The sequence below is a fragment of the Mesoplodon bidens genome (genome assembly GCF_964165515.1).
Source record: "Mesoplodon bidens genome assembly, chromosome: 15".
NCBI lineage: Eukaryota > Metazoa > Chordata > Mammalia > Artiodactyla > Ziphiidae > Mesoplodon > Mesoplodon bidens.
The window spans coordinates 12,535,457-12,554,820 of record NC_138171.1 but is presented as its reverse complement, the minus strand read 5'-3'; the positions used below and the strand labels follow the sequence as shown (position 1 = coordinate 12,554,820).

Below are 19,364 nucleotides of genomic sequence, written 5' to 3'. Positions count from 1 at the left end.
TGGAGTCTATACTGTGTGGCAGTGATAATACAAGAAATGAGATAAGCTCAGTAATAGCAAAGTGACCCCAAAACATGGCAAGACAGCTGTATTTTTCTTATTACTGGGATTCTTTTGTCAAAGAATTTGTAAAATCCTATTTCCAAGATAAGAACTATATGACAGGAACCCAAGGCTGAAATCACTGAATAGGCAAGATGTAGCACCATCCAGGATTTGATTTGTTGTGCATTTCCTTAGGTTTATCAGGTAGATCCTAACCCTAACACAGGATCCATATTTCAAGCTATAATTAAAAGAAAGAAAATTCTAAATAAAAAAAATTAATATAATTAAGAATATAATCCTGTATAAGTAAATTTAACCAGACACTGTAATTCTTTCTCTCCTTCCATGATGATAATGTTTTCTTTCCAATCTGGTTTCACTTCACTCACTACCTGGTCAAAACTGCTTGCATAGCAACTTCTGGTAATTAATTAAGCCAAACACACTTTTATGCTTGTTATTTAAATCATAAGGAGAAAGAGGGCCTGCCTTTTTATGAGTGAATCCTTAAAGCCAGAAATCTTCAAGCAAGGTGTCTTAGAAGGCTAGAGTTCCAAAGAGGTTTGGTTTGAAATTTATTTTTTAAATAGGTTTAAACAAGAACAACAACAAAAAATACTGTATTTTAAAAAGTAAGCATGTTCAACAATAGTGCTGGGAAAACCAGATACCACACACACAAAAATGAAGTTGGACTCTTACCTCATACCACATACACAAATTAACTCAAAATGGATCAAAGACCTAAGCATAAGGGCTAAGAGTATAAAGCTTTTAGAAGAAAATACAAGGGAAAAGCTTCATGACACTGGATTTGGGAATGATTTCTTGGATATGACACCAAAAGCATAGGCAACAAAAGAAAACCAATAGGACTTCCCTGGTGGCACAGTGGTTAAGATCTGACTGCCAATGCAGGGGACATGGGTTCGAGCCCTGGTCCGGGAAGATCCCACATGCCGCGGAGCAACTAAGCCCGTGCGCCACAACTACTGAGCCTGCGCTCTAGAGCCCACGTGCCTAGAGCCCATGCTCCGCAACAAGAGAAGCCACCGCAATGAGAAGCCCGTGCACCGCAATGAAGAGCAGCCCCCGCTCGCCACAAGCAACTAGAGAAAGCTCGCATGCAGCAACGAAGACCAAACACAGCCAACAAATTAATTAATTAATTAATTAATTTTAAAAAAAGAAAACCAATAGATAAATTGGACTCAAAATTTAAAACTTTTGTACAAAAAGAAACCAAAAAAACCTTCAGTACATTGAAGGACACGATTAAGAGAGCAAAGACAACCCACAGAATGGAGGAAAATATTTGCAAATCATATATCTGATAAAGAATTAATGTCCAGAATATATAAAGAACTACAACAACAAACAATGCAATTCAAAAATGGAGAAAGAATTTGAATAGACCTTTCTCCAGAGAAGATATACAAATGCTCAACATCACTAGTCATAGAGAAATGCAAATCAAAACTACAATGGGATACCACTTCACACCCATAAGGACAGCCATAGACAATAGCAGGTGTTGTCAAGAATGTGCAGAAATTGGAATCTTTGTACACTGCTGGTGGGAATGTAAAATGGTATAACCTCTGTAGAGAACGGTATGGTGGTTCCTCAAAAAGTTAAACATAGAATTACAATACGATCCAGCAATTTCACTGCTAAATATATACTCAGCAGGGACAGATACTTGTACATCAGTGTTCATAACAGCATTATTCACAATAGCCAAAAGATGATAACCACCCAAGCATCCATCAACAGATGAATGGAAAAACAAAATGTGGAATACTGATCCAATGGAATATTACTCAGTCTTAAAAAGGAATGGGGGAAAAAAAAGGAATGGAATTGTGAAACAAGCTACAACATGGATGAACCTTGAAAACATTACGATAAATGAAATAAGCCAGACACAAAAGACAAATATTCACTTATACAAGGTATCCAGAACAGGCAAGTGCAGAGACGGAAGCAGGACAGAGTTTACAGGGGATGAGGACGGGGGGAAGGTGGAGTTTTGTTTAATGTGTACAAGAGTTTTTGTGTGAGATGATGAAAATGTTTTAAAAATGGACAGTGGTGATAGTTACGTAACATTGAGAATATATTTGATGTCATATGACTATACACTTAAAAAATGGTTAAAATGGCATCCTTCATATTATCTATATATTTTACCTTAATTTTTTGAAAAGCAACAAAGAAAAGTATGTGTTTCATACCAAACAGTAACACACTAGAGACCATCAACACATTAACTTGTGCTAACAGGCTAATTCATTTTTGTACACAAACAAGTTTTCCGACAGCTGTTTATCTGAAGAGTATCCACAGATTTTTTTTTTTTTTTTTTTTTTTTTGCGGTATGCGGGCCTCCCACTGTTGTGGCCTCTCCCATTGCGGAGCACAGGCTCCGGACGCGCAGGCTCAGCGGCCATGGCCCACGGGCCCAGCCGCTCCGCGGCATACGGGATCCTCCCGGACCGGGGCACGAACCCGAATCCCCCGCATCGGCAGGCGGACTCTCAACCACTGCGCCACCAGGGAGGCCCCACAGATTTTTTAAATAAATGAGTTATTTTAAAAACTGGTCCACTCTCATGATAAATAACTATGTCAATGAGAATGTTTTCCTTAGGTGCAAGAAGAACCAAATTTGGAAAGAAACCAGGTGATGAGGATGATAATACTTCAACTGCCATGCATGTACCCCAATTTTCATTTTTTTGTTCACTATATCAGCTCAATTCCTTTTAACTTTTATTCTTAGTTATGACCTATTTCAAACATACAGAAAAGTACAGATAATAATGTAACGGGCAATGGCGCTGGATTTAACAAATGCCAACACTAGACACTATTGACACCAATTTTTTTTTTGCTTTTATAAGGAAAACAATGAATGAAGCCCTTCTCACTCTTCTTCCCATAGAAGAGTTAACTGCTATTCCAAAATGGGACTGGATCTTTCCCAGCCATGTGGCTTTTCTTTTTCAAATGGACCAAAACAATATATAGTATAATTTTGTGTTGTGAAAATTCACATAAATCATTCTCATTGATTGCCTTTTATAAATATTCTAAAGTTCAAACTTATACGTTTTACTAATGAAACGTTATTTTTCTATTTTGCATATTGAGGTTCCACATAAGTCTGATAAAAAACAATGGTCTACTACTAAATTTTAAACTCTCAGCCGTAGTTCTCAACCATAGCAGCATTAGAATCACTTGGGAGCTTTACAAATACAGATGCCAGGGGCTTCCCTGGTGGTGCAGTGGTTGGGAGTCCGCCTGCCGATGCAGGGGACACGGGTTCGTGCCCCAATCCGGGAGGATCCCACATGCCACGGAGCGGCTGGGCCTGTGAGCCATGGCCGCTGAGCCTGCGCATCCGGAGCCTGTGCTCCGCGGCGGGAGAGGCCACAACAGCGAGAGGCCCGCGTACCGCAAAAAACAAAAACAAAAACAAATACAGATGCCAGAGCCCTGCTCCAGATAAGAGAACTCAAATTTTTGCAGATAGGGCCTGGATATATTTTTTTTTTTGGCTGCATTGGGTCTTCGTTGCTGCACACAGGCTTTCTCTAGTTGTGGCGAGAGGGGGCTACTCTTCGTTGCGGTGCGTGGGCTTCTCATTGCGGTGGCTTCTCTTGTTGCAGAGCACAGGCTCTAGGCACGCAAGCTTCAGTATTGTGGCTCGCAGGCTCTAGAACGCAGGCTCAACAGTTGTGGCACATGGGCTTATTTGCTCTACAGCATGTGGGATCTTCCTGGACCAGGGTTCAAACCCGTGTCCCCTGCATTGGATTCTTAACCACTGTGCCACCAGTGAAGTCCCAGGATATCTGTTTTATATATAGTATTTGATTTTTTTTTTAAGTCCCCAGGTGATTTTACTAACAGAGTTGAGATTCACTGCTCGAAGGTATCGCTTCTAAAGGAATTGCAAAAGGGACAAAGCAGCCAGTAAAATAAAAATGCAAAACAGGAAACAAAGATATACATTTATCTGGAAGTGAGATTATGCTGCTCTTTTACATAAATAATTTTAATATTATCTGGACTGGACAAAATGTTGCAATGGGGGAAGCAGCAAATGACTCAAAACAAATCCACAAATACCATTCCCAGTGAGATAAGGAAAGTGTAGCGGGCCCTCAGTCTTACCTTCATGAAGTGGGAATTACTGTTAACATCAATCCCATAGTGTATGGTTCAGCAATAAAATCTAGGCAACATTAAGAAAAGAAAAAAACACTCTGAACCATGCTTAACCCTCAATATGCCAGGGAAAAATAGTAATCACCATTTACCATCTGGCTCCAATGGGCCCTCTTTATTTTTCTATATTTAAAGACATTTTACAAATAACATACAGAATAAAAGGACAACAAAAATCATTTCATTAGAGACTTCAATAAAAAATTAAAATAACAAACCTAAGTTTTTATTCCAGGTTTGTAGTCAGGAAGGAAGGTACATATACCCAAAATGGGCAAGGTCATTAAATGCAACTAACTGCTCACCACCTGTCACGCCTGAATTTTGAGCACTGCCCACAGTGATGATGCCAGATTTCAAATCCACCTCCAATGGGTTCTAGCTTATCATGATTCTGATTCTTCTTGTACTGGTATTGTCAAAACACATTACTTTTGAAACTGACTCATAACTTTGTTGAAGGGAGAAAAGCCATCTTCTTTGCTCCGTAACTACTGGGTTGGCCAAACAGTTCGTTCGGTTTTAAGTAAAAATAAAAGACACATTTTTCATTTTCACAAAGAACATTATTGAACGGATTCACTAACTGAACGAACTTTTTGGCCAACCCAATACAAAATGCTTTCATTTCTAGATTTATAAACACCAAAAGAAGGATCTAATGATTTTTTTTCATTGTTGTATCATCAATTTCCTTCTAATACATACACCTCTTTCTATATGTATCCAGTTATTTTGTGGACATTAAGTGGTGAGAAAACTCTGGTGGCCAAACATCATATAAGATGAGAGAATGTTGCCACACAAAGTTTTTAGAAAAAAAAACAGGATGGTCCAGTTCTTGTTGCAAAATATTGTGCAGCGAAGTCCTTCCTGTTGAATGACTGACCAGAAGAGAATGCACATTTCTTTTTCATACACCATAGAAATATATAGTTCACCTGCCGACTCTTCAAGTCTGGGAAAACTTATCTAACGTAACATCTGAAGACTCCCAGTCTGAGTCACGTCAACACTCAATCTCACCATCACCATTAGAGTCTAGAATGCTGCTGTTTGTCTCTCTGCATTCATCTTTTGACTTGTCTAAAAATGAAGATGTCTTCCTCCAACAATTTTCTTCTCTTTGCCAGTACAGATGGAAAAAGAAAAATTCTGAAGTCTCTCCTGGGTTCAACAAAAGCTAAAAGTAGAGTAAAAAGATGGTGTCTCCAGTCTTCTTTTGTATCTTCTTGAAAGATAATGTGATACATTAGGCAATGCAATAAGAGCATTAAAGGATGATGCAATAATGACAATTATTTCACTACTGTATCATCCACCCAGGGATTTCATCATTCTTCCACTTTCTTATTATTTTAGTCTTGTTTATTGCATATTTGGGAAAATATGATGAAGAGTGCTGAAATGATATGTAGGAGGACAGCAGCAAAATGTTTCAAAGCATAGGAAAATTAAGAGTCCATAATGTAAAGATTTATAAAAGGATCCAAAGGACTCACATGATCATTTTAAGACAGAAATCATTATTCTACTTTCAAAAATAAGTATGTTTTCTCTTTGTTCTTTTTAAAACCTCTAGAAAAAAAATAAAAGTCATGCAATATCAATTCATACAGAGCTAGAGAAAGCTCAAAAATGAAAATTGGGTCCAATGGACCCTGATAGTATAATGAAGATTAAGGTCTCCAATTTTAGTTTTAGTCCTACTTAAATATGTCCCCAGCTCAAGTGAAGATAAGAACTCAAGACCAGGAAGAACTGCATTTATTTAGTTTTTCAGAAGTAGTATTTAAAAAAAGAAAACTTCAAACAGTACAGTTTAAAAAAAGTCTGTCCTCTACCACTACCACCAGGAGAAAACTACTTTTAAAGTTTGCCATAAGCTTCAAGATAGAAACTATGCACACGCAAATATATACAGATACATACACACACAGCTGGCGCTTTTGATTACTTAACACAATCACACTATACACGTAGTGACAGCTCTGGATCATGATTCCCCCCCATTCAATACATTATGGGCCTTCTTTCACATCCACATAAATAGATCTACCACACTCTGATACTCCTGGGATAAATGTATTCATTTATTTAACCATTTCCCTACTAATGGACATAGTAGGCTAGCTCCTCTTTTTCTCTATTACAGATACTGTAGTTATGACCATCTTACTCCTAACACCTCAACACTTATTAGTCATCCTTTCTTAGCACAAGCCATGGACAGGACAGGAACAGAACGGAATAGAATAGAGGTGCTTTTCCAACTCAGGACCTCTGCTCAAGCTGCTCCCTCTGCTGGGAATGTACTTCCCCTGCTCTTCTGCTCATCTTCAGTCTGAGCTTAAATGACTCTTCCTCAATGCACCATCAGTACTCCTACCTAAACAAGACATTTTATGCTCTCATGATACTTGCTACTTCCATCCTAGCACTGCACTTTTTGATGATACTCCATTCAACCAAGCTCCACATGGGGAGGGGCAGTGCTGCTGTTTACCTTTAGGGTAAGCCGAGCACAGTGCCTGTCATCAAGGGACCAGACCACACCTGTCTTAGACAGAAGCCGCCAGCTTTATTGGCTATGTTTTAGAGAAGGTGAATTGATCCACCACATGACCACATGACCTAAAAATTTTCAATAGCAAAATGGACAATTTGTTTAAAATGATAATTTCCAGTGCTGGCAGGCTGTGGGCAAACAGGCTACTCAGGCCCTGTTGGCAGAGGCCTAAAACGGTACCATCTTCCTGGTGGGGAACTTGGCCATATACGTTACCATGCAATTCCACTTCTAGGACTGTGGCTCATAGAAATAATCACGGACATACACAAAGATTTAACTACAACAATGTTCTTCACTACCTATTTTTATAACAGGAAAAACTGCAAACAACCTAAAAACCAAGGCTCTGTTGCTGAAATAATAAACTGGCATGCTCATACAATGGAACACTGTGCAGCCATTAATAAGTGCTTAAGGGACATCCCTGGCGGTCCAGTGGTTGAGACTCTGCACTTTCAGTGCAAGGGGTGTGGGTTCGAACCCTGGTCAGGAAACTAAGATCTCACATGCTGTGCAGTGTGGCCAAAAAAAAAAAAAAAAAAGTACTTAGAACCATGTTGAATTTGAGTCCTCCGTGGAATTACAAGTAAATGGCATGACAACATATTCATAATGAGCACTTCAGTGAAAAAAAGGTGGTTACTGTACAATATCGTCCCATTTTTGTGAAACAGGTGCACGTACTTACTTATATGTGCACTGACATCCACAAAAATGTTTACAGTGACTATCTACAAGTGGTAAATTTATACAGCATTTGTTTTTCTTTTTTCTTTTTTTTTGAGTTTTGAAATTTTTATAGTTCACAGGCATTACTTATAAGAAAAAAAATTAAAGCTGTCTTTTAAAAATGTCTTTCTCCCCTGCTGCCCACCCTCCAGGGGGCCTGGTAGACCAGGGGCAGCTCATTTAGGTGGGAAGCCAAGTGTTTCACTTATTATCTCAAAGAAAAGGTCATATCCTAGTTAATGATCCTCATTTCTGAAGTCTCTACTTCAAACCATACAGAATTAGAAAAGGGACAAAGAGGAGGAAACAAGGGGCACAAGTGATGATCATGACTCCCAACCAAGCTGCTTACAGAACGTCAGATGAGCCGAGGTGAGGGTGTCCACTACAGCCCCTGACCTCAAGACCTGAGCCAACCAACTGCTCCGTGAGTTATCCTGAGACACTGACGGGCACTTTCCCTTTGCAGCAATATGGTGAGTACATACTTCCAAGGAGGATTCCAAGGGGGAAAACTGCCTGGGAAGCACTGAAAATACTTAGGACCTGGGATTCCCAAACCCTGACTGTGCTTTAGAGGTACCTCTAAGAGCATGTTAAAAAAGAAAAAAAAAGCGGGACTTCCCTGGTGGTCCAGTGGTTAAGACTCCACGCTCCCACTGCAGGCAGCGTGGGTTCGATCCCTGGTCAAGGTGCTAAGATCCCACATGCCGCGCAGCACAGCCAGAAAAAAAAAAAAAAGGAAAAAAAGAAAAAGCCAGACTCCTGGCTAGACCCACTGCATTAGAATCTAGATTCACGCGGGTTAGGCCAAGGAATTTTTTTTTTTTTAACTTCTCGAGTGATTCTGAAGCAGACAACACACATACCACTGTTCAGCGATGGTTTAACAACTGCTGGCTAGAAGGAACCAAGAAATACCTACTCCATCTGACTCCAATTATATTAGCACCAAAGTCAACTCAAAAAATGAAGCCTCCAAAACTAACTCAGATTTCACTACCTTTGGTGTTTTTAACAAATCTCACCACGGAAGACTTCATCCTTTCACTTCACTAAATTCTCCTCTTCTAAGTTAGAGTCCATTCTCCTTTATTTGGTCCTCAGTGGACCCAGGAAACAGACCATCTCTGTTAAAATGCGTGATGACACTCAAGATGGAAATGCACCGTAACAGAAGAAACACAAAACCTTCCTGCACAGCAGCCGTGAAGCCACGGAGCACCACCCTGAGCTGGGTCGCCCTGGGGGACAGCGGGACACAATGGACCTCAGCAAGCACCCTGCCAAGGGGCCCTTCAACTGCATACCTATCATCGCCCATTTAGCCCAATGTTCTGTGCAAGATCTTCTTATTCTTTGAGGACTTGTTTCTTGAGGAAGAAAAGTCAAATGCTTCCCAGGGATGTTTTCAGGAGGCATTTCATACTATGATTAAACAGAATCATGAAATCTCAATGTTTTCTAACTCAGTGGGTTTCTCTTGCAACTCTGGACCCTCAATGGCATGCAATCACTGATTTTCTAAGACCCATATTCCTGTTTAGTCACAGAGTTCAAATCCTTTACCTATTGTGATAATTTTAAAACTCAGTCCCCAAGGGAGTTCCCTGGCAGCCCAGTGATTAGGGCTCCGCACTCTCACTGCCGAGGGCCCGGGTTCAATCCCTGGTTAGGGAACTAAGATCTCACAAGCTGCATGGTGTGGCCAAAAAATAAAACAGCCCCCAAGTTCTTTGATACTCCTCTCATCCAGAAGTGAGGTTCTCAGCATTGTGAACATACTAAGAGTCACGGAATTATACACTTAAAATTGTGAAATTATGTTATGTGAATTTTACCTCAGTACAAAAAGTGAGATTCTGTACCTCCTCTTTTTGAATCTGGGCTCTGTGCCTGCTTGACCTATAGAATATGGCAGAAGTGACGGTGTGCTGACTTCTGGGCCTAGGTCCTAAGAAACTGGCAGCTCCTTCCATTTCCTGTCTTCTAGAATGCTCACCTTTGGAACCTAGCCATCACACTGTGAGCATGTGTAAACAATCTCTGCAAAGGTTAACTAGGAGAGGAACTGAGGTCCCCAGACCAAAGCCCCCTCTCAGCTCCCAGGCAACAGCCAGCAACAACTCACCAGCCATGTGAAGGAGCCATCTTGCAAGAGATCCTCCAGCCCCTGCAGAGCTGCCTCAGCCCAAGCTACGTGTAGCAGACAAGCTCCCCATGCCAAGCCCTGCCTAAACTGCAGGCTTGTGAGCAAAATAAAGGTCTGTAGGTGTTTAAGCCACTAATTCTTGTGATAGTGTGTTAAGCAGCAATGGATAACTGGCACTTCAAGATAATAAAGAAAGAAAGACTGGTCAAAATGGCTTTAGAAAACCCTCTAACCTGGTACCATAAATCACAGATTCTGAAAGCATAATCTTCAGCACCATTCAGCCAGGCATGTTTGTCACAAGTCAAGTGAGTCCACAATCTTTCTAACATGTTCACTCAAAACTATGCCACTGAGCACAAAAGAAGGCACCTGACCTTTCTTGCTAAGACATTTTTTTTAAGGGGGAAGAAAGGCAAGAAAGCTACAGGGTATAAAAACTTGTAAGCTATCAAATAACAAACATTAGGGACAACTCTCAATACATTCCCTTAGAGAAAGCAACGGAGATGGTGTCTTCCGTACCACCTTCCTGCTACACCCAAGCGTCAAGGAGCCCCAGCTCTGCTCTCTCCTCACCTCCAGCCTCTCAGGTGGGGGCTCGTTCTGCAGGGTCCTCAAAGCTTTTGCAGCAGCGTCATGTTTCGCAGCCTGTCTCGTCTTTCCTTTCCCGTTAAATTGCTGTCCTCCCACAGAAAGTTCAACTTGATAAAGTAAAGGTGGCACTGGAAATGGGTAAAAGTACCTAAAAATAGAGGGGGGTAAGGAAAATTAGTCTCAGGTAAGTCACCATACATTCTCTGACAAATTCCAGGTATTTCCTTCATCACAGGTCCTGATCACATCAGCGTTTGCTCGCCAATAATGACTCCTCATCTACATCCAGAGATTTCCCATGTTTATGCTGCATTAGAATTGCCACATGGTATGAGCAAATACTGTTTATGTTCCACAAAATACACTGCCTTACAAATTATATGAGTTCAAAAGCTAACCCATATTTACAAAATCTAAAATAGATTAGACTTTGGCTGAGACAGAAAACTTAACTTGCTCTACTTTCTCGTACCTGAGATTCACACTTCCGTGTCTCCAGAAAAGGATGGAAATTTTTTAACAGACGTCTTTTAGAAAGGACCCTCATTTCTGTAAATCCCAATATCCTATAGCCTGGTGGAGGCTGGTTTCTTTTTTTTTTTTTTTTTTTTTGCGGTACGCGGGCCTCTCACTGCTGTGGCCTCTCCCATTGCGGAGCACACGCTCCGGACGTGCAGGCTCAGCGGCCATGGCTCATGAGCCCAGCCACTCCGCGGCATGTGGGATCTTCCTGGACCGGGGCATGAACCCGTGTCCCCTGCATCAGCAGGCGGACTCTCAACCACTGCACCACCAGGGAAGCCCTGGTTTCTATTTTTAAAATGGCTTTGGCCTCCACCTCCCTCCTACCCCAAAGTAGGGCAGGGAAATGAAGACCTCCAGTTTGATCATCAGTCTATCCACTAGTGTCTTATGACCACAAGCAGAAGGTTTTTAACGCATGGCATTTTCAGGTTTCAATTAATATTTTACTGCATCTGTATACCAAGGCTATTTACAAACACACATGTAAGTTCACCAGTCAAAAAGTACCCAATAAACAATAATCAGGAAATCTGTGAATGCTGAGAATTGTGGTGTTGCAGGAATCATGTTCAAATACGACTCAGTTTGGGACTTTCCTGGCGGCACAGTGGTTAAGAATCCGCCCGCCAATGCAGGGGACACGGGTTCGAGCCCTTGTCCGAGAAGATCCCACATGCCACGGAGCAACTAAGTCCATGCGCCACAACTACTGAGCCTGCGCTCTAGAGCCCATGAGCCACAACTACAGAGCCCACACGCCACAACTACTGAAGCCCGCATGTCCTAGAGCCCGTGCTCCATGACAAGAGAAGCCACCGCAATGAGAACGCCACACACCGCAACGAAGAGTAGCCCCCGCTCACTGCAACTAGAGAAAGCCCGCGCGTAGCAACGAAGACCCAACACAGCCAAAAAAAAATTAATAAATTTTAAAAAATAAAATAAAATCATTAGGCCATCTTTGTTTAAAAAGTAAAAATATGACTCAGTTGCACAAAGCAGTTAGAAGGGTGAAAGCTTTAACCAGATAGCTTGGGGCACGAGCCGTACCGCTCGTGAGGAATGTGCTCAGGCCCTTTCCAATGACAGGAGTTAAAAGAGCATCAAGACACAGTTCCAATGACACCAAGACAATTAAGACTGACTTTAGCATGTGGCAGGCCAAAGAGGACCAAATCATTATGCGCTCTACAATCTAAAGATCTTATTATTCTGTGTAAAAGATCAAATATATCTCCACCTGTATTGAAAACAAAACAAACACATACCTTGGGGGATAAGCACCTCCTCTCATGTTGTAGTTATAGGTGGACTGCATCCGAGAGTAAGGGTCGACAGGCTTATACATTGGTTTTTTCCCAAGTTTCATGCACAGTGCATTTAGCTCTACAGTAGGGGTTATGCTTTCTGCAACACAGAATCAACACAAAGAATTGTTTTTTTCTGATATGAGAATGACACTCACTAAAATCAAAAAGAATAGCATGCTTTCTACTAATTGGATTCATGATGTATTTCAGGAAAAGATCTAAGTACTTCACTGCTAGGCATCAGGTCAGGAAATCCAAGAATCTGCTGTGATTTCTAAGTACTAATACACAGTCAGCAGCACAAAATATACTGTAACGGCTCTTAGGGGAGCATCAGTGTAACACAAGATGTTAGCAGTGAAAGCCAGTTGTCAGAAGTAAGTTCTAATACACATCAAATTCCATGATTAAAAAATCCCATAGGACTGTCCAAATCATTTCCTTGTTTGGGAATACTCAACCAACGTAACTTTGGTTGTACTGACTGACTGGCTTACACTTAGAAGGATGTTTGTACACGCTATTTCATAGAACAATGCATTTATTCAGTACTAACTGGAGGCAGAGTACTGTGCTAAGCTTGAACACAATTCTTGTCCCAGAGGAGTTCAAAGAACACAAAACACACCCAAAGAACTACAATACAACATTATGTGTGCTATAAGGAAAGGTGCAGGATCACTGAGGAGGAGACAAGTCAATTCTATCTGGAGAAGTCAGATGAGACCCACAAAATATTTAGAGGTTTCCATTCTTAATTTTTTTTGAGGGGGGGCGGGGCCCACACCTCACAGTATGTGGAACTTCCCCGATCAGGGATTGAACCTGCACCCTCAGCAGTGGAAGCACGTAGTCTTAACCACTGGACCACCAGGGAAGCACTGGATGTTTCATTCTTGATACTTATAATGGGATCTGACTTGTGGTAATACTTGTTAGAAAAATGAGTTCTGTTGCCTTATACAACAGGAGCAAGTATATCTTGGGTTATCTCAGAAATAGCAACTTTAGAAAATACTCATTATTCATCTTCTTTTTTCCCCCCTCTCATTTCATCCAATTCATAAACCTTTAAAAATCATTTAAAAAGAAAAACAGCCTGGAAAGATTAGTGTAGGTGCACAATCACATTTAAAAACAACACTTTAATATCAAACACAGAACAACACTAGCAATGGCAAAGTTCGATTTAAATGCACACAAAAATCCACTTTAAAATGCCTCTTTAGGATGTATGTAGAAGAAAATAAAAATGACTCGATTCTGTACCATAACTGGTTTGACTAAATTTAGTGCATCAATCAAATTTATAAGAATATCTTTGAGTTTGCAAAGTCAGAGGGTCACATGAATAACCAACCTCTCTCTAGCTAACATCAGAATTATATTTTTTACACAATTCAAACAGTGCATTTTAAGAGCAGCTCTGACCATAAAATTTATCTGAAGTAGAGAATAAATTTAAAGAAAGAATACCACAAAGCAATCAAAAGCAACAAGAAAGGTGTGACCAAGATCTTTTGAGATCTTCCCAGATCATTCCCAAGTGCAAAGGGCTTGGGATGATTTCATGTACTGGAGCGGTTAACTCTCGTAAAACAGCCACTTCTACATACAGCCTCCAGGTCAGTGGTTCCCAAGCTCTCGCCAGACACTCCTCTTTATCAGTATTCTCCCCAGTTGGGCCCTTGCTTGAAGAGATACTACCTACTGGTTTGTATTTAAGAAACAAGTATTTAAAATATTTTCTCATTCTTGTTAATGATCAGGAAACATAAAACTGATAATCAGGGGTTATGATCAACATGTTATAATCAATATGACCACACAGAGTTGAAGTGATTTTAGCTAAAACCCACATTCTTGGCATCTATACAACCTTATCAAAAGAAAACATGTATTTTCATTAGGCTTTTCTAAAAGTCTCGGAAATGATCTGGCGACATCCCTCACCTCCCACGACCACCTCTCCAGACCAGCAGGAGTGGAGGGACTGGAGCCTGGGAACCACTGCTTTAGAGTAAAGCTAAGACCTGAAAAGTATAAGCATTTGCCACTGGTAGTGCAAACTCTGTGCTTTCAAAACCAACAAGTTAGTTAAGAAAGAATTCATATACATACTAAACGGATACCTCTAGACACACTTTTGAAAGGAACCTGTCTTGGCCCACGCATAATACCTGGATTCCTTCCTTCGCTACGAAAAGGGCGGACTATAGGTTTAGGAAATTTTGTTCCTTCCAAAGCTTTGGCAGCAGCTGTGTGTTGGGCTTTTTTAATACTAGTTCCTTCAGCTTCCCAGTGCTGATCTCCAAGTGTTAGCTGTACTGTAAACACCTACAAATGAAAATTGTGAGCTCTCAATTCATGAAACCTGATGTTGACTATAATATGCCACTTGGTCCTTGAACATAATTTATGGTCATGGTTTAAAAGGCCTGGTCATTAACTTGATAATTTATCCCTTCATCCCCTTTTTCGTTGTTTTTATAAACACAAAAAGATACACATATCATTGATTTGTACTGCCCAGCACTCCATGAAAAACCTATGCTTTGAAAGATGGGGGTAAGTACAGAGATTTAAAAATGTTCTCTTATATATTAAAATATTAAATGCTGATGATTTGGAAGCCATCCAAATAGAAAATTGTCTTCCCATTATTTCTCACGGAAGAAACTTAGCAAACTTGATTTAGACACACAGTAGTACCTCATACAAATGAAGACAGTATTTGTTTTGATGTTGTAATTTGTTTGTGTACGCTGGTCTGAAAACACAACCCCATTAGGACGAAAACTCGAATCAATCTGGGAATGTCAGCCAGGTTCGAAAATGTTGCCTTTTACTTTCCTAAGACTGCACTAGTCAGACGCTGCTTCCACTTGCAGAAGCAAATCAGATTCACAGCAAGCAAAGATCTAAAAACGTTTCTGAACTCAACTCTGAGGAGGCATCCAAAACAGCTAATTTTGTCCTCAACAAATACTGACAATGGCAAGCCTCTTTCTTCCTTTTTAAGTATAAAGGTAACTCACGTGCACACTCCATTCGTAAAATTAAGTTACGTTAATCCGATCAGAACTGGACTCATACTCTATCAAAAAAAAAACAAAACCATGACCCATCACAGCTCAGTGATTCTTTAACTTTGGTGTGCATCTGAAGAATAACCTGGGAAGCTTGGTAAGATACATGTGCCCAGGGATTTCGACTGAACAGCACAAGGGGAGACCCGAGCATGTGTATTTTTAACAAGCTCCCAAAGTGATTCTGATGCACTTCAACGTTTGAAACTCACTACTTTGGAGCTTTTATTCTTCTCATTCTTCTTTATCACAGAATATCACCTTATTTCATTAACAAATAATTCACATGAGAAATGGTAATCTGAGTATGCCTAGGTCATTTAAATTTGGTGCCTAAAGGGATGGGGCCCACTTGCCTTACAGCTGATTTTTCTTATAGGTCTTAACTTCAGGATTCCCTCAGTGCACAGCTTCCACTAAAGGGGAAACATGAAAAGAATCCTTCATCCCCCTTGAAATATTAGGGGTCTCCTATATTTCTGCTGCAGTTCATAAAGCTTCTCATTTAAGCACCCATAGCCTGAACTCAAAACCGTGGCTGGCATGAAAGGTCAAATGGCAGAAGAAGCCTGCAATCCTGTGCAATCCCTGAGTCAGTTTTGTGATCCTTTCATGGAAAGACATTGAAGGGGAAAATGCTAAAAGAGAGAGAACAGTTAACTTCACGATCAGTCTTGCCGTTCTCTCCAGGACTGTCCCCGTCGGCGCTGCTGCTGCCCTGCTGCCTTCTGTGTGGAGGGTGGGTAGTGAGGTTAGATCTTGGTTCAGACAGAATTAAAAGTACACCAGACCTCTGACATTTTAAATAGGCTAACAATCATCTAGGAGGGAATAACTTTTCCTCTTTGAACAACTTGTAGGTAAAAAAAAAAAAAAAAATGCAGTTACAGATTGAACACACAGCCAAATTACCTGAAGTACTAAAGTTCAAGTGAGAAAGTACATATTTCCAAAAATATCAAAAACAGTTAATAAAGGGAATCCCAAAGTTAAGATCTGCAAAAAAAATCCTGTAGAAGAAACAGAACAGTTATAAATAATGGCTAATTGCCTTCTAAAAGTAAAGAAACATTTCAAATATAATTATGCTTTAGAATAATATGAAAACTAGCTTCATGTGAGTGGGAAATTTGTTTTTCTTAAATGCATAATTGCCTAATAATAATAGGTACCATTTCTCAAGCATTTACTATGTGCCAGACATTGTGCTCCACACTTTAATATATCTCACAATAGAATTATTTGGTAGATATTATTATCCCCATTTTACAGATGAGAAAACTGAGGTTCAAAAAAGTAGCAACTTGCCCAAGGTCACACAGCTAGTAAGAAGCTAAGATTCAAACCCAGATCTGTTTGACTCCAAAGGCAACTCACCTAACTGTGCTATCCTATGGTGCCTATTTATGATTGTGGTTGATGTTACTTTTAGTCAAATGAAAAGAGAAACCTGGTATCATTCAAGGTTTGAGGTTTGCATGTCAAGAAAAATGAGGCATAAAGAGACAAATAACTCATCCTTATAAAAGTATATCATCTTACTGCAAGGCTAGGATCAGAAACAGGAGGCCCAATTCCTTATGTCTCATACTACAGCTGCAGAAGATAAAGCCAGATATGCAAACATTTAAGTTCCAAGATGTATTGATACATTAGCACAGATATCAAACAAGCTTCAGAGACTGAACTCCTGAATAACAAAGAGGAAAAATTCAAATTACAGTCAGTCTTTCATCCTCTAAGATGAGGGGGATGAGAAGGGTACCTGAAATCAGAGATAATCCAAAATACTCACTGGGAGACTAATTTTACCTCTCATATTCAAACCTTCTTATCTGATTGCTAACAAGTGGCAAAACTGACTTCCCATTCACCTCCTCTCCCTGCCCAGTCTAAGGTACACATGCACTTTCAAACAAGCAGGAAAGGAGCCAGAGGTAGGCAGAAGCCAGGAGGCCCAGAGCCTGGAAAACTCACAGGAAATCATTCACAAGTGCTTGGGAATTGTCTCTATTCAGAATGCTAAACAACCACACACTAATTGGAGTTTTAAAAGCCAAATATCCCCCAAAGAAGCACATCTTTTCTTTGACCCATTCTGCAAGGATGAAAAAAGAAGCGACTCGCCAACAATCTGTACTTTTGCGTCTCTTTAAGACAACCTCAGCAGTTTGAAAATATGTATTTTGCATCACAGAACCACTTGCAACTGTATAAAAAGAAAGAAAACATTCCTAGTGGGTTATAAATGCACAAGCAGTATGGACAATATTTACCTTACAGTGAGCTGGACCTTGCTCACGCAAAAGCTTATACTCAGGTTGAATCTTGTTGAAACGGGCTAACTCATTCACAAGACACATTGGGGTTTTCTCTTTGGGGTGTGCCATGTTAGAAGGAACTGAAAAATAACGTAAGAGCATTGAAGTCAACTAGCAGTATTTAAGACTGCAGCTCTCCCAGGGATATGAAAAAAGAGGGAAAACAAGCTGAAGGTCTAAGGATTTAAAGCAGCAGTGATGCAATACTGCAAACCACACTGGGGGCACGTATCTGAAGACACAGCTGGGATCTTTTCTGAACCAGTTGAAGCCAGGTAACCTAGGAGGGGGTGTGTCTTCAAAAGAGAGAGAATAGAAGTCAGAGGAATAACTAAACCATGGCAAGCACACAAGATTTGAAATCAGATGAAGCACTGCTATTATAACCAAGGGAATAACAAGGAGGTCTTTTGAGCAGAGATACACACACACTGGTTACCGCAACAGCTGTCAGCTGTAACCCTGTTCGTTATTTCATAAAAACTCAATATGCCAATACCATTTCTCAAACAACGACTGTCCGTTTCACACAGCTAACTTCTCATTCCTAGGGCATCCTCTAGTCTTATCTCCAGAGGCTGCTATCCTCAGACCATATCTATTTCTAATAATTGTAAGTAAAATAAAATGGCCTTGGTGGGTGGGAGTTTTATAAAGTCAATAAAATGTGGATATAAGAACACATTAGAAGAAAAAGCAATAAATCCCAGAGGACTGAAATAGTCTGTGCCATTTCCTATTAAGATGGTATTCAAATGGCAAATATGGGGAACACTGAATCTCTAGGGGACCATGACAAGTCAAGAATGCTATTTGGTGAGCCGGTCCAAGGAAGTCTAGAGGTAGCTGCATGATAGATGCCATGCTGCTGAGAGTGGGACAAGCTAACACTCTAAGAACAGATTTACAAAGTAAAGGAAATGAGACGATGAAGGAAGAGGAGGAAATGCAAGGGAAACTGTCAGGCTTAAGGTCGAAAAGAATTTGTTATTAGGTGACTCTAGTATAGAGACACCTATGCTGACACCCCATTTAATTGGTTTTGCAACTTGGGGGAAGGGGAGGTTTGGGGAGCAGAATATTGTTTTTAGGGTTTTTTTCCCAGAGGTTTCAAGTCTTTCCTGATCAATGAGCACATTTATTTCATTTTTCCTAATATTTAAATTTGAATGCTTCTAAACTTATTTCTTTTTTAAAAATCTCTGCTTCTGGGCTTCCCTGGTGGCGCAGTGGTTGAGAGTCTGCCTGCCGATGCAGGAGACACGGGCTTGTGCCCCAGTCCGGGAAGATCCCACATGCCGCGGAGAGGCTGGGCCCGTGAGCCATGGCCGCTGAGCCTGCGTGTCTGGAGCCTGTGCTCCACATCGGGAGAGGCCACAACAGTGAGAGGCCCGCCTACCGCAAAAAAAAAAATTAAAAAATCTCTGCTTCTTTGTTCAATTTCTAATTGGTCCTCACTATGATTTCTTAGCCACCTCTGGAATCTCAATTTAAACTTACTTATTCAAAATAAAAATTATCAAATGCCAACACACTCTTTTGCTTTCCAATAAATCTGCCTGCCCCCTTGCTTGGGAAAAATCTTATAGACATCCAAAAAGGAGGCTTACACCTACAAATCAATTCTGGGAAATAATTATAAAAGCAGAATTTTCCCATATAACAATGAATATCCAAAGTGGTATTTACTGTTCAATTCTTTCTGCCAGCTACCACTTTATAATAGACAAGCCTTTATAGTTTAGTTTCTAATTTTCTTTCTTACACTTTGAAATCGTCTGT

The 19,364-nt window shown here is 40.4% G+C and overlaps 1 protein-coding gene across 14 annotated transcripts in view; it reads right to left on the bottom strand.

The window, feature by feature from the left end:
- Nucleotides 1–19,364, bottom strand: part of STAU1 (staufen double-stranded RNA binding protein 1) — a 90,885-nt gene that overhangs the window by 24,345 nt on the left and 47,176 nt on the right. For 6 of the 14 annotated variants that reach the window (XM_081255340.1, XM_081255341.1, XM_081255342.1 and 3 more), the window contains 2 exons: nucleotides 12,131–12,269; nucleotides 10,320–10,485 (listed from right to left, as the gene is read on the bottom strand). In XM_081255340.1, coding sequence (XP_081111466.1) covers nucleotides 10,320–10,485; nucleotides 12,131–12,269 — 305 coding nt within the window. Of the gene's footprint in view, nucleotides 1–10,319; nucleotides 10,486–12,130; nucleotides 12,270–14,304; nucleotides 14,510–17,537; nucleotides 17,663–19,364 lie in introns of those variants that run through there. The other 8 variants (XM_081255331.1, XM_081255337.1, XM_081255339.1 and 5 more) reach the window with 4 other exon arrangements.